Source organism: Epinephelus moara, chromosome 24 (assembly GCF_006386435.1).
Source record: "Epinephelus moara isolate mb chromosome 24, YSFRI_EMoa_1.0, whole genome shotgun sequence".
Taxonomy (NCBI): Eukaryota; Metazoa; Chordata; class Actinopteri; order Perciformes; family Serranidae; genus Epinephelus; species Epinephelus moara.
In genome coordinates, this window is record NC_065529.1 from 49,302,831 (window position 1) to 49,318,193 (window position 15,363).

General features: G+C 42.6%; 1 protein-coding gene across 1 annotated transcript in view; it reads right to left on the reverse strand.

The window, feature by feature from the left end:
- The window catches only part of si:dkey-49n23.1 (semaphorin-3D), a 138,681-nt gene that overhangs the window by 65,199 nt on the left and 58,119 nt on the right, over positions 1–15,363 (reverse strand). The window contains exon 2 of the mRNA XM_050037669.1: positions 14,362–14,632. Coding sequence (XP_049893626.1) covers positions 14,362–14,548 — 187 coding nt within the window. The 5' untranslated portion in view covers positions 14,549–14,632. The remainder of the gene's footprint in view (positions 1–14,361; positions 14,633–15,363) is intronic.

Sequence of the window (15,363 nt, forward strand, 5' to 3'; positions counted from 1 at the left end):
GTGAACTATGATGCCCCAACATTTGCATATTCATTCATTCATTCATTCATTTCTTTTCTGTGACCACGTATCCTGTTAGGGGTCACATGGTGGCTGGAGCCTATCCCAGCTGGCATTGGGCGAGAGGTGCGGTACACCCTGGACAGGACGCCAGATTATCGCAGGGCTAATTTTAATTTGCTGATCTTAAAACTCTAAAAAACATTTCTGTCAGGTTTGTTCATGAGTGTCTCAAGACAGATTCTGCAAACTCTCTAACAGCACTGTGAACTCACAGAGTTACTGAATCTACTACCAAAGGAATACAGGAGTTTCCTCTGTGTGGAAGAATAGTTGTGACAGTGCAATATGAGTCCCACACACACACACACACACACACACACACACACACACACACACACACACTGTTCTGCTTGACTTCCTTTAACACCTCCCTCTGTTGCGCTCCAGGTGTTTACCAAACACTCTGTAACACTTAAGCCTCCTTAAGAGCAAGTAATGGATGAGTGAGTGTGTGTGTGTGTGTGTGTGTGGTGTGTGTGTGTGTGTGTGTCTTTAATCACAAGTGTAGAAACTGAAATGAGCAGCTTCCAGTTCCTCTCTGAACCTCCTGAGCCACTGACGAGCATCAGCAAAGAAAATAAACTAAGAATTCTAACCCCAAAAACTGAAGCTGCCAGTATCAGTGTGTAAAAACCTCCCTTCAGGTAATCACGGGAAGTGTGTGTGTGCGTGCGTGTGTATGTGTGTGCGATGTTAGCCAGCTATCAGTACACGAAGCTCATCTAGCTACAAGCTACTATCTGCTGTTATCTGCAACCACGTCTCTTATCTAGTAACAAGTTAAAGATCGAGGGCGGCTGTCGGCTCCTGACTGTGCGACGTTAACCAGTGCCTCTGTGTGTGTGTGTGTGTGTGTGTTTATGTGTGTGTGTGTGTGTGTTTGTGTGTGTATGCACATCCCCCTCACTCTCTCTTTCCATCTGGTTTGCAACACAAGCAGAGTAAACCAAATAAATGACAGCAGTGACCAAACTGAATTGTAACTGTACTAATTAGTAAATACTAAACTGTGATAGTACAGTAATGACAGTATTAAAACAAATTAAGATTATAAATTTAAACAATGTATTCCCATAGAACAGTTTGTCTGATATCTAACAAAAAATGCATGCACAACAGTTGGTATGATTTCCTACACCTACTGTATAGTTATGTATTTAAAGAAAAGTTATGGCGTTTGGGTTCAGGCAAGAAAAGTTACTGTGATTAATTTTAGGAGTGAAACATGGCGAGAATGTATGTTAAAATGATTCACTCAAAGTTCACACGAATCCGAACACACGTCTCTGGTGAAAGTCAGTTTTTTTATGACCCATCCACCACCCCAACCTGCCTCCTTACAAGCACACTCGGGACAAGCTTCCTTGTTGATTGCTGTCAGCGCATTGGTCACGTGATCGCAGCCTTTCAAAATACGTGGGATATGTACGATAACGGGTGCATTAATTTTTGTAGGAAAACATACAAACATTGTGTGAGAACAGCCTGATTTTAATGTGTTCATTTTAGCTGGATAACAGATTTAAAACCAAGATTTAGTACTAAACAAAAAAACATTTTGAATACTGAGCTGTTTTTTTTTACTCTATTTCTACCATGCTAATGCTAACATGTCAAAAAAACTGCACTTGACTCACCTTCACTTGTTAAGCTGTTGTTGTAGAAATGAATTAAACTGAAATTAAATTAAATAAATAATAAATTTAAATCCATCTTCACCTGACTTTTTATATATTTTCTCTATTTACACGCACACACACACACACACACACACACACACACACACACAGAGTCTAACCTTAAGAATCCACAGTTTTAATTAACAGCAGTCCACCCTCTCTGACCTTCCTCCGCCGTTCTGTTTCGTCTCAGGTGGTTGACAGGTTCATTAACCTCAGGAAACCCCTCCATGTGTCATCTCTCCCTCCCTCCCTCCCTCCCTCCTTCCTTCCTTCCCTCTCTTCTAGCTCTTCTTTTCTTCCTTTCTTTCATTTTGACTTCATTGTGTCAGCTTTGGTTTTTTCTCCTCCCTTCTTTCCTCCGTCTTCTAGTTTTTTTTTTACCAACTCTCTCCTCCTCTTCTCCTAAATCTACCGACTATAATCACAGCGGGGTCAAAGGTCAAGGTTCACTGCATGACACCACAAGGTACGGGCTACACCTCCCAGGAGGCTGCACTGAACGAACACACACGGAGGTCACATTACAGTAAGTATGTGAGCATAACCTTTCTCCATTTTTCTCTCTCTCTCTCTCACACACACACACACACACACACACACACACACACACGTTGGTGTTTTGTAGATGTTGTCATTCAGAATGAACTGAATCAGTTTTGACAGATTCCCCGCAGCAACGCGAGGTTCTTCTCTGAGTTTATCTAATTATGAAAAAAAATAAAACAAATGTCGTGACACACTTTTGCCTGAACCGCATGTTGCGTGTTGCAGATGTGTACATATGTGTGTGTGTGTGAGTGTGTGTGTTTATGCAGCTGTCAAAATGATAATTGGATATTTGTACGTACGCAGAGTGCAAAAGTATGCCAGCTCATGTTTTTATATCTGTCTGAGTGACCAGCTATCAAAATAATGTGTGTGTGAGATAGCACACAGTCGACTCCACACTGTCACAGCTATCACTTTGCGTGCTTTTTATGTGTGTGTGTGTGTGTTTCAAAATTTCCCATCCCACAGTCCCACATGAGGTCAGCGTGTTTTTATTGGATTTATTCCACATGAGCGTCAAAAACCAACAGCAGGAAGAACTCCTGTCAAAGAGGGTAAATCTACTCTAAACCAACTCTGAAATAATAAACCAGTTACCCAAACACACGCTGACACACTTATACATAAACATTTGACTTTCCGAAATATAGTCAAAACACGCAACGCAGTCACGTTCATGCTGGAGTTCCTCTGCATGAGAAAAATCCCTGTCAAGTCTTGATGTCTGAATTTGAAATGCTGCTTGGCGTTGGTTTTAACTCGCCTTGAGCCCCAAACGGGTGGAGACACACAGCACACAAGATTTCACAACAAATGCAAAGTACTTGAATATCAAAAATGTATTTAGTTGATTCATATGCAGCAGCAGGACATCATGCTTTAGGAGGAATACCAATGTTTTCCAAGCACACCTGCTGCTTTGGTTCATGTACATGGAGCAATGCAACATGCAGAAGAGCTGGGTGAGGTAGAATAGTGACCTGGTGCGGAGAAAACAACTTGGAGTTTAATGCTCCTAAGACAGTGGAGATGATGATGATGAATGATGATGAATTTCCCAGTCAACACGGCCCCACCCGCTCCAGCACCATGGGTAATTCCTTAGTCAACACTGTGGAGTCCCTCCACTTCCTTGGCTTCTTCATCACTCAAGTGGGAGCTGAACATCATCTCCCTCATCAAAAAGTCTCAGCAGAGGATGGACTTCCTGCAGCAGCTGAGGAGATTCACCCTGCCAAAGACAACGATGGTGCACTTCTACACCACCATCACTGAGTCCATCCTCACCTCCTCCGTCAACACCTGGTACACTGCTCCCACTGCCAAGGACAGGAGCAGACTGCAGCACATCGTACACTCTGCTGAGAAGGTGACTGGTTGAAATCTGCTATCCCTCCAGGACCCTGAGCAGGCAGGAATAATTGTGGCTGACCCCTTCACCCCAGACACAAACTCTTCAAATCACTTTCCTCCAGCAGGAAGCTGCAGTCCACCAGAACTAAAACCTCACGACTGCAGTGGACCTGATCAACAAGGCCCGGGTACCTCACTGACATGAGCCCTTTTTACCAACACGCTCTCACTGTGACCTCGTCACATGTCCACGTTTGGTCATGGACTTTCCACGTCCACATATGACGTCCAAGGTACCCTGGGTGTGTTGGTTGTTGACGTTCTGGGACGCCGTGTCAACTTCAGCCTGTTACATGCATTGTCTGTTTTCAAAATACACTTCTGTTTTCACAGGAAATGTACAGTTTGCATACAGTCGCTTTCAAAATAAAAGCACTACGTCGGTACAACACCACAAATTGACTTTTTTTTTCTTCAACAATAAACGCACATGGTTACGTTTTGCCAACACACACAAATGGTTGGGTTTAGAAAAAAAAACACTGGGTTAACAATCTTACAGCAAGTGAACACGTCGGTGGATGTTGAACCCATCCACCACCCCTTCCACCCGCCCTACTTGGACTGCTGTCGCCTGAACTTACATTGTTGTCCCGCCACATTTCCCCCTGATGCTGTCGGCGCTGTTAAACAATAACGGCAATCAGCCATGCATTACGCCAACATGAAAGGACGGCTTTTGTCATTGGTGTCTGATGCTGGAAGACTCTGACTAAGCACTGGTTTTCCACGACTTCAGAGTGATACCGGGTTGTTTTTACATAGAAACTGCTCTATAGGGCCGATTCGAAGTCCCGTCATCACGCTGCCTTTGCATTTTTACACAGAACCAAACAATAACAGCATCATGCCACTCTAGTGTGTGATTTTAGACAGCACGCTGGCATTGCAGAAGCAAAAGAGCCTCCAGCCTTCCCTTTATCCAAAGCAAGTAATCTACCTTCAGCCAACATTTTTAATTCAGAACATCTTCCATATCATAACAACCAGACGCATCAAAGCAGGTGAAAAAATACTGTGCCTCAAAAACACTCTCAAGCTCTACCAGCTGGACATTTCCTAAAGAGCGGCTGGCATTTTCAACTGGGAAAGAAACACACGGGTCTTTGGAAACACGGGTGTAAACAATGCAGGTTTCAACTTTTAAGATATATAAGCTTTGCCTATAATTCCACAGGGCACCATTAACAGTGTTGACTAACTCCACAGGTCGTTAAATGAACAACAAACATACAGAAAAAGACAAAATAATAAAGCCACTGCTCAGTGCGCTACATTCTCAAAACCTATGTAACTTTTCTAACTCAATACCCCGGGGGTTAAAGTCTGCAGTTTGAGTACTGCTTTTAAGTGTCTAATGTCAGTCTGAAAAAAACAAAAACTAAAATGGAGAACCACATTTCTGTGCATTATTAAAAGAGAGGTAAACGTGGAAGTGCACATTAAGAAAATTAAAGTAGACATTTGTATAAACTATCATGACATTTCCTACGGGCAAAGAATCTGTCGTCATCACTCTGAAGTTTTATTGTGAAATACATTTCAGTTCCTGTAATGCTGTTAGGGCCTCAAATCCGCATTAAATCTCCACACGCGTACTGTAAGTGAACCTGCGTGTGTTTAACTGTGTGATCACATGTATGATTTTGGTGTGTGAGGTTGAGAGGAAGTGAAAGTATTTATGTATCTGTATGTGTGTAAATGTGAAGGCCAAAACTTGTGTCTGAGCTGATGGATGTTTGGCGGTGTGTGTTTTTCTGGGGTCAGATGATAATATGAAGCAGACTGGAGTTTTCACAAAACACACACGCAAACAACTTACAGGTCAAACTCTTTCTTTACTGTGTGTTCCTCCAGCTCGCCTCTGTGTCTCTGTTTTTGTCTGTTAACTTTTGGTACAACGATGTGTGCGCACATACACACTCATACACACTCAAACACACTCACACACTCACACACTCCTGGTCAGGTTAAAGGCTAACAGAGTGTGTCTCCCTGCAGGATGAGGGCTGGTCTCTCTGGATTCCTGCACAGGTCAGACACTGGGTCAGCTGTGACGCACACACACTCTCCCTCTGTGTGTGTGTGTGTGTGTGTGTGTGTGTGATTGCCCCTGAAGCTTCTGTCTGAGTATCTGCCTTATAAAATTTTAATAGTCTCTCTAATGTAGATCCTGCAGCTACAAACACAGCAAGAGAATCACATCTTACTTCATTAACTGGAGTTCACGGCTTCATTTTACTGCCATGAAAAACCACTGTGCTGCTACTGTGGAACACCACACACACACACACACACACACACACACACTTCTCTAGCCATGTAATCCCTGACACATCAGCGGTATGACATCATGAGATCTGAATGAGACAGACTATCTGGGGAAAATTGCAAAAAGGAGGTCACCTGCTCTCCAGGGAAAACAATCACAGGAAAGTAAACATAAATCAGTGTATCTGAAGGATGAAGAAGGAAACCAAACTTCTTTGAGGTTCATCACACAAACATGTGCTGCATAACATTCTTTCACTTCCTTTACATAACTTCCCATAAATTCCCAGATATGGACCGTAGGCTCCAAGAATGAACTGGCATCTGAAGATGAAAGTGAGAGTAACCTGATACATGAAACATCTGGGGTTTTCCATTTGATGTGAAGTGTTACACAGCGTATACAGTGCTTACATCACAGACTGTAGATAGATGCTGGTCACTTGGAGGCAATGAATACAAACCAACACCAACATATGTTCAACTTTTAAGTTAAAACTTGTCACCAAACATTTGCCTGACGCTGTGCGTCTGTTGGACACTGAACAACATTATCAATCATTTGGAGCAGAGGTACCGACCACCTGATGAATGTAACGCTGAAATACATGAGGCATGTACGTATATACGAAGGCAGGGCAGCGCTGGGTTTTTTACCTGCCAGCGTCACTGTGTGTGTATTCAGTCTTGCCAAGTGATAATGCAGTTGGTTATGCAGGGTTTGGAAGCATTCTGGCAATATTAAGTGGTAGTAAATTAAGTGACTGGACTGTTTTATCTGCAGGATCTTTAACGCAATGATCTGATTGATTTTAGAAAATATAACAACACCCACAAGGGTTCTGTGTCACATTGCCTGTGGTACCAAGAGGTATTTATTTTAGTCATTTTTAAACAGTCTGTACTCATTTTTTACACAGTTCTGTGTAGTTTTTACCTGTTGGAGGGCTGCAGAGTTGCATGTGAAGAAAATAAATAGGTATATAAACCATCCACGTAAAAATAGGAATGAGCAGCGAGGGTAGGTGCAGCCTCTGTATTCAGTGTAGCAGCCTCAGTTGATTATAACAGACATGCTCTGCTATGGGGATGCTGCAGCAGGCACAAATATCGCACCCAGTCTGTGCTCCATGTATTTTAGGCATTTGTCCAGTATTCACTGTCTTTTATGTCGGGTTCAGACTAAAGGTCAGCTGGCCCGGCCCTCGGGCAGGCCTCGGGCTCAAAAGCTACCAACAGCTCAGAGTACGGGCTGGGCCTATGACGTCTTTTTTGGCTACAAGAAATCACGTTATGTAGCTCTCTCCTCGACTGTCAAGCAGCTCCTGCAGCTCTGTGTAGGCTGACGGGATTGACTGCAGCATGAGGAAGACCGCGCTGAATCGGGTTTCTGCCATCAGATTGAGAGAGCTGACACGCCGGGTCGGGTGCTTGCTTTACATATTTCACTACAGCCTTGGCCGCCAGCAGGGTTTCCTTTAATTCTGGGACCAAATCAGCAAGTTCATCTGTGTCGAGAGCGTGCCGAAGGACAATGGCATTATGTTTTTTTTTCTGGGCGAGTTTGTTTTGTGGGACAAAATGTTGACACTTTATTCTTGGAATAATTGTTTTTCCAATGTTGTTGGAATATAACCAATAGGCTAAGGTAAGCAGCTTTTTTTCCGTCACAGAGCTGTTCAGAAATTATTCTCCTCTCTGTAATTTCTTTTTCTCCTTGTGTAGACATCTGAGTGATTTTGGATATTAATTGATTCCCGAGCGCAGCACTGCTGCTGCTCACCTCCCCCTCAGGGGATGGGTCAAATACGGAGAACAAATTTCACACACTCAGGAGTGTGACAATCTGTGGGACTTTAACTTCGCCTCTACTCGGGCTGGGCCAAGGGCTTAACATCACGGGCCTACTAGGGCCTCTGGCCGAGTTTTAGGCCAGAATCTGACCATTAGTTCAGACTACACAATATCAGCCTGATCAAAGCCCGACTCCGCTGTCCTACTGTACTGGCTCGGATCGTGAATGACAATGAGTGTTGTGCACAATAATCCATTGCTTTATCTCGTGTAGTGTGTCATAGTAGATTACAACTACCTCAAGATGTCCCAACAGAAAGTCTGGTATGTTTGACTTTGTTTGGTCTTACACGACTTCTCCCGTCACAGCCGTCACTTTGACCAATAGGAACACAGAGTGATCTGCTGCCGTGGACACTGTGTGGCAACAACAGCCCAGCCTCCTTTAAATGTAGCTCCTGACATCTGGTGTCACTTTTTATGTCATGACAATAACAGTGGTAGGGTTAACAGTTTCCGAGGGTAAGAGATGCATCCGAAAGCTTAGAATTATTCTGTCACACTGATTCTGAGGTAAAGTATGAACTTAAATACTAAAGATCTCAATATTTTCAGTTACTGTGTCTTGAAAAACTTCTACTAAAATGTACTCTGAAATTTTCTGAGGAACATTCTGACATAAATGACGTCCTCTCTCCTCTCCTTGAATGTAAATGACATTTAACTTTCAGAACTTTCTGGACACTCAACAAACTTTCCTTTTTCCACCCATTGTATCACTAACATTCATTCAGTGTCTTAAAATGAGTTTGACTTCCATAATCCTGTCACGTTATTAGGGATTATTCCTAAACCCCTCCCCTCTCACTTGGACACAAAACCTGAATTGTAAAGAACAACACAGTCCCTGCTTCAGTTCACTTCCATTCATCCGTCCACTCATTCATTCATTTGTTCAGCAGATTGCTCACTGCACAAACATCTCACTAACCACCGCACAATGAAACCAGCCTCCCTGAACTAATTGCTGCTGGATAGGAAACAGTTGTTGGCTTTACTGGTGTTGCTGGTTGCCAAGTGGGAAGCAAGTATTCAGGAAATAAGTGACTGGAAGAGGGCAGATGACTTCACTGGTCACTGAAGTGTGTGTGCAGTGCTCTGCTCTCATGGTGAAGAGACCCTTTTATTTTAATTTAGGTGAAACATGTTTGTTCCTTTTTATTTGGATGAGAATTCAGAAACTTGCTTTTTATGTAATTTGTTTTAGCTTTGGCAGCAGTGGTCAATTTTTCTTTGTTTTAAGTTTTTTTTCCTGCCAGTCCGAAATCATTAAAGACTACAGTTTACAGTACAACTGTCCCACTGCATTGCAGTATTTGGATATCCCAGATCCTTACAAAGTGTGACTTTGCTCAGCACTGATCCCAGCACCCTACCTGCATGAACTGGTCATTATGTGACAACATTGTTGAACCAAAAGTAAAAGGAATTGCACTTCTTACAACTAATCATTATAAATAAAATGTATTATTAGTGTTTTATCCTGGTTTACCACAAGTCTCCACTACCAGCACCACTCAGCCACAGCATTAAACTATTTCATACTGTGATAGCAAGATTATATCATCTGCATATAGATGTATACTACACCGTCTGTATACCGTCTGACACTGGCACACCGTGAGGACGGAAAAAGAGGTCGGGACACCTGCGGTCATTTTGACTTGACCAGCAGACTTCACTACAAGCTGACTGGCTGTTGAAACAGATGATGTGCTTTACGCTCTAAAACCAGCTGCTGGTGATTTAACCAGCTGAGTAGCAGGTGACACCATCGGCCGGCTTGAGTCGCACTCAGACCAGTCAGTGTTACAGATACGCGAACACAACGCTGAAGACGTCAAGAGTCTGGGATAGTTTAAAATTTACAAAGATGACCCCTAAAACGCTGAGTGCCACATATGCAGAGGAAACTGATGTATTACCGGTGTAAACCAAAGAAATAATGATCATCCCCCCGTCACCTCAGCACCCCATCATCATTGACAATCAAACAGTTGAAACAGTGGACAGTTTTAAATACCTGGGCGTAACTTTGGACAATAAACTCAATTTTGATCAGCACACCAGAGACATACAAAAAAGGAGCCAACAAAGACTGTCAGCTATCCGAAAACTCAAAGGACTCTATGTTGCCCCCCATCCACTGCTACTTCTGTACCAAAGCGTCATTCAACCAATCCCTCTGTACTGTTCCACATGTTTCTTCACCATGCTTTCTGTCACCAATCGGGCCAAACTGATACGCATCACACACACCGCTTCTAAAATCATTGGTCTTCCCACACCCAACCTCACAGAGTTAAATAACAGGTCCATTACACGCTTTGCAAAATCAATAGAACGAGACACCACACAGCCACTCAACCAATACCTCATCCCATTACCCTCAGGGCGCAGGTACCGAACACTTAAATTTAGGAAAGCTCAACTCAGGAAGAGCCTGATCCCAGCAGCCATAGCTGTGCTGAAAGTGTCCACCTCTGTAAATGAACATGTGATGTTTTGTGATGTCTGTGATATGTCTGTGCCCGTGATGTTTGTGATCGATCTCTGTAAATGTACAGTTAGTGGAAACGAATTTCCCTCTGGGACGAATAAAGTAAGTCTAAGTCTAAGTATTACAAATCTATGACGAGCCTGGCAAATCACCTGGAAACTGTAAGTAACATATTAACCACCACTTCTCAATGAAGCTTCTGTCCCCTAAAAGTGGTGTTCAGGACAGCCCTAATATACACTGACAAGCAAATAATCTACTTTAACCCCCAGTTTACAAGGTTTAATTTTATCCATCCATTACCCGTACCCACTTATTCTATTCAGGTTCATGGGGGGCTGGAGCCTATCCCAGCTGACTTTGGGCGAGAGGTGGGCTACACCCTGGACAGGTCACCAGACTATCACAGGGCTGAAGATTTAATTTGGAGAATTAATTCATTAACATAAATAGAAAGTAGTGTATGTGAAAGCCCACCTTTCTAAACTTGTCTCATTATCTGAGCAACAGGTGGTAAGTGTAAAATTCTCCATCAACTCCCAAAGTACTCTCCCATAATGACACATACAGCCACTGTGGCCACTGTATTTCTTCTTTTGAAAGTTACACAGTCTCACTTTGAGACTAGTTTGTATTCGTCTGATACATTTGGGATCTCTAAAATAGAGTGAGCGTGTATAAAACAATTCTTACACTGTTCATCTAATGTGTGTTAACTAGTGATGGGCGCTGGATGAAACATGGACGAACGTTCAGTTCAACTCGCTAACTGGTGAACAGAGAACGGTCGTTTGTGAAGTATAAGACAGTGAGCTGAGAGCTGGGTCAAGATACTGTTTGCAGACTGAAATCACTCACTTGGTGAGTCTCTGCACGTTCACTCACATCTGACTGAGCGCTCAACTGAACTGAGAAATGAATGGATCGTTTCAGGAAGTGATTCAGTTCCTTTCAATCAACCACAACATTTGTTCTTTTGAGTGAATCATCATCACTAGTGTAAACAGGCTCAACTCGAAGACAATAACAGCACTTCAACCTCATAGTCTTTGTTAATCTCATATCCACAGTGTGTTATTCTTTAACTGTAAGACGCAGGAACCAAAAGCGCTCCTGCAGCTGTTGCTTTTCATCCAGGAAGCCGAGTATGACCTAAAATAACCTTCAGTCTTGACATCCATCATGACACTTCACCACAGGTAGTTTAAATTGGTTTTCTTTTTTTATCTAATTGGCAGTTTGAAACATTTATGGGCACCATGACGCTCATCAACACAGCATTACCGCCCATGTTGTTAATCTGTTAATCTCTCTTTATTTCGTACTGCTGCTGCCATGAAGTGTTTTACTGCAGAAAAGAGCATCTGCTGCTGACGTTAGCCGAGACCTCAGAGCACAATGCTTTCTAAAATTCTGGAAAATCAAATGAGAAAAAGACGTTTTACTGTGTGTTTGAGGAGATTTCTATGGTTAAAACATTCACTAGACTGCTTTGAACACTGTGTCAAGGAGACATTACTTCATTGATCTTTATGGTAATGTTATAAAGTTCTCTCCAGCTCCAAAAGCAAGACGTCCACTGAGAAAATGACTTTACCCCTGAAATCCTTTGACTGGATACAGACTTTCCTCAAATCAGACAGCAAGGAAACGATCAAACACTTCACTTTCATCGGCAACTTAATCAAGTATGGACTGAGCTTTTATTGCAGTGTTACAAGTTGGGATGTTAACTGATAGGCACTGAACCAAGATGTAAGGAAAGGAAGTAAAAGTATGAACGCTGCTTGTTCTCATGTGAAAACAGTCAAAGGAAACGACACATGGTAGACAGACGGACAAGTTCTGTCTCTGCTGCTGTTTCTCAGTGTCTCCCACCACTGTAAAAAAAAATAATAAATCTGCCACGAATGAAAGCAAAAACTGTCAAAGCAGAGCCCAAACAGCCAGCAAAGCTCCATAATTTAATGACCAAAATTGATCTTAAAAACACCCATTCATTCCCGAATCCTTATGTGTTTACACAAAAGCTCAGAGGAACGCTATGACGAATGACATGATTAATGTTTCTGTTTCAACGGGGCGCAAAACATATAAATTAGGCATAAAGTGTTTGAATGGGCAATAAAAGTACATTAACTGTGGACAGAGAATTTTTACTCAATCTGTCATTTGCCTGATTAGTGGCAACGATGTGGAGTAAGAATGCTGTAAAGCCCGAACAAGCTCTGAGACACCGAGGATTCAAACTGAGCAACTGAGTCAACACTTTGTTTCTACTGAATAATATTTTTTCAGTTGTGTTGTCTGTGATCATTAAAACATTGCTTTATCAAAAACTTGTGCCATTCAAATTCAAAGTTTCAAATTCATTCAAAGTTTAAAATGAATACATTACTATTATCACATCAGATCACATTTAAAGTATAAATAACTTAGGTCCCAATACCAAACCTTGTGGAACACCACAGGTTACTCTTCTAAGATGTGATGCAGTGTTATTCATTTTTACAAACTGAAATCTATTACTCACATAACTTCTTAAAAAGTGCAGTTTCTCTAACGGCTACCTGAGGCTGGCTCCAATAGCGAGTCAATCCCCATGGCCCCTGATATTAAAATGCAGTAATAAACATGTTTACAGCCTGGTACAAAAAACAGTTTTGGTCTCTATAGCTAATCTCAACATTCATGAAAACTGTACAGGGGCTGCATTTTTACATAATCAAACATTACTAAAGCTTAAAATTACGCATAATTAAGGGCATGGCCGCTCTGAGAGACACCTCCGTTCTGTCACTACCATGGCAACAATGTTGGTTTGGTAATGTTAATGTGACATGACGGCAAATTCCAAGCGTCTAGGTGTTGACGAAGCTGTCGCTAGTTCAGTGTGTTTTCAGTTCATGAAATTGTTGACATTTTGGTCTCCTAAAAAAAGTATTGTTTAGTGTGTTTAAATAAAAGACCCTCTTATGAGTCAGATGTTCAGTTTTTCCTTCCCCTCCATTTTGATTTGGTGGTTTTAAGCCTGTTTTACTCGACCAATAATTTGATTTGCATTAGCATAATCACAGTTGTAAACACACTGTGTTAACCAAGCTAGATGCTGGAGTTAGGGTTATCTTGACCCCCTCGTCCAGATATGGTCACTTCTTGCTCCAACAGCAACGGCCAAAATGCTTAAGTTGAAGCTTCAGGTGGGTCCACAAACCAAGGACCAAACCAAAGGACAAACGTTCTCGCAAACATGGATGTAAAAACTGTTCTAAAGAGTGTTTCTTTAATCATTCATTCATTCATCTTCTAACCGCTTCATCCTCTTGAGGGTCGCGGGGGGGCTGGAGCCTATCCCAGCTGACATCGGGCGAGAGGCAGGGTACACCCTGGACAGGTCGCCAGACTATCGCAGCTGTGNCCACGCTGACACGGGGAGAACATGCAAACTCCGCACAGAAGGGCTCCCACGCCCGGGATCGAACCGGCAACCCTCTTGCTGTGAGGCGAGAGTGCTAACCACCACACCACCATGCCGCCCTGTTTTTTTAATGAGGGAGGAAAAGCATTCAACACATTGTCAGACCTCAAAGATTCACATGATGCGTTTTGGTAACACAAAGTATTTGATTTCTTTGTTTACAAGAAAACTCCACGGAGCACCTTTAGGTAACTGTAGTCTGTGACCTCAACTGAAGGAGTAAATCGACAGCTTTCCTTTGAAGCTCTCTCTTAACCATCACAGTCAGACATAACTTCCACATTACTGCATCAAGCCCTCTGAAACAACAGCCAACCTCAAAATCCTCCTGCACTTACTGTATAAACAAGACTGGTGGTGTCTGAACCATCACAACAGCAGGTTTGTATAGTTTCAATGTGAGTCGAGAGCTTAAAGTAACCCTCACAGTAAAAGTACGAATTGACATTAGTAATGTGGAGTCCTGCATGTCTGAGGGTAGATTTGTTTTGTTGCCATGTTTATGGGAACGTATTTAGAGCAGTATGTTTTTCCCTTGATGTGTTTCCTACCTGTGTGGGAGAGCTGCAGCCGTGGCCCGGTTTGCCTCCAGGCTGTGGCCCCTGGAGCAGTGCTGGAGTCTGCAGGCTGCAGCCACAGCAGAGGGAGAAGACACAGCATCAGGATCTGAAGAGACTTCACCCCTCCGGCTCTGAGTCCTCCTGTTGCCTGCAGGACTGCAGCAGCGATTGCTGTCATCTCTGACTGATCTTCACTGATGTGGAGAGAAAGATGGAAGGAGGTCGGACCAGCTGGTCACATCACACTCTGCGCTGCAGCCGGCTGGAGGGGGAATAAAAAAGAGGGAGAAGGAAAGAACTGGTTAGATGTTACATTAAATGTGTTTTATCACACATTGAATTAACTGATTTAACTCATCACAGCAGCATGGCTCTATGGATGGAGTATCAGTCTGTGGGCTGGTCAGTCAGCTACTTTGGTCCAGATTTAAATATCTCAACAACTATTGGATGCATTGCCATGAAGTTCTGTGGTCATGGTTCCTGGATGATTTACCCAAACTGACTTTCCTCTAATGCCATAATAAGGTTGAAATTTTTGACTCAAAGCGAAATAGCTGATATTCCTCGAGCTTGAACTATTAGTTAAAACTAGTAGAAGTAGAACTGTTGGCCAAGTGCGTAGTTTGACCATCCACATGGCACTAAATCAAAAATTACAGAAGTAAATCATCCTGTGGAGATATTTGACATGCTGTATTGGGACAAACTAAATCTTCTGGCGTGCTATATAGTATGTTAGTGTGGGTATTGGAAGGCACAGAGTGTTTTTACGGTGCTCTTGTCACAGACGGGCTTCTAACTACAGTGGCCGATGTGAAAATGCAAATGTCCCTATGTGGAGCCAGTGTTTGGTTTGTCCGTTCTGGGCTACTGTAGAAACATGGTGGTGCAACACAGTGATCTCCATAAACGAGATCACTATGTAGATTACATACTAAAGAAAACATACTTATTATATTATGTCCCTTTTCTGCCAATATATCCCTCTAA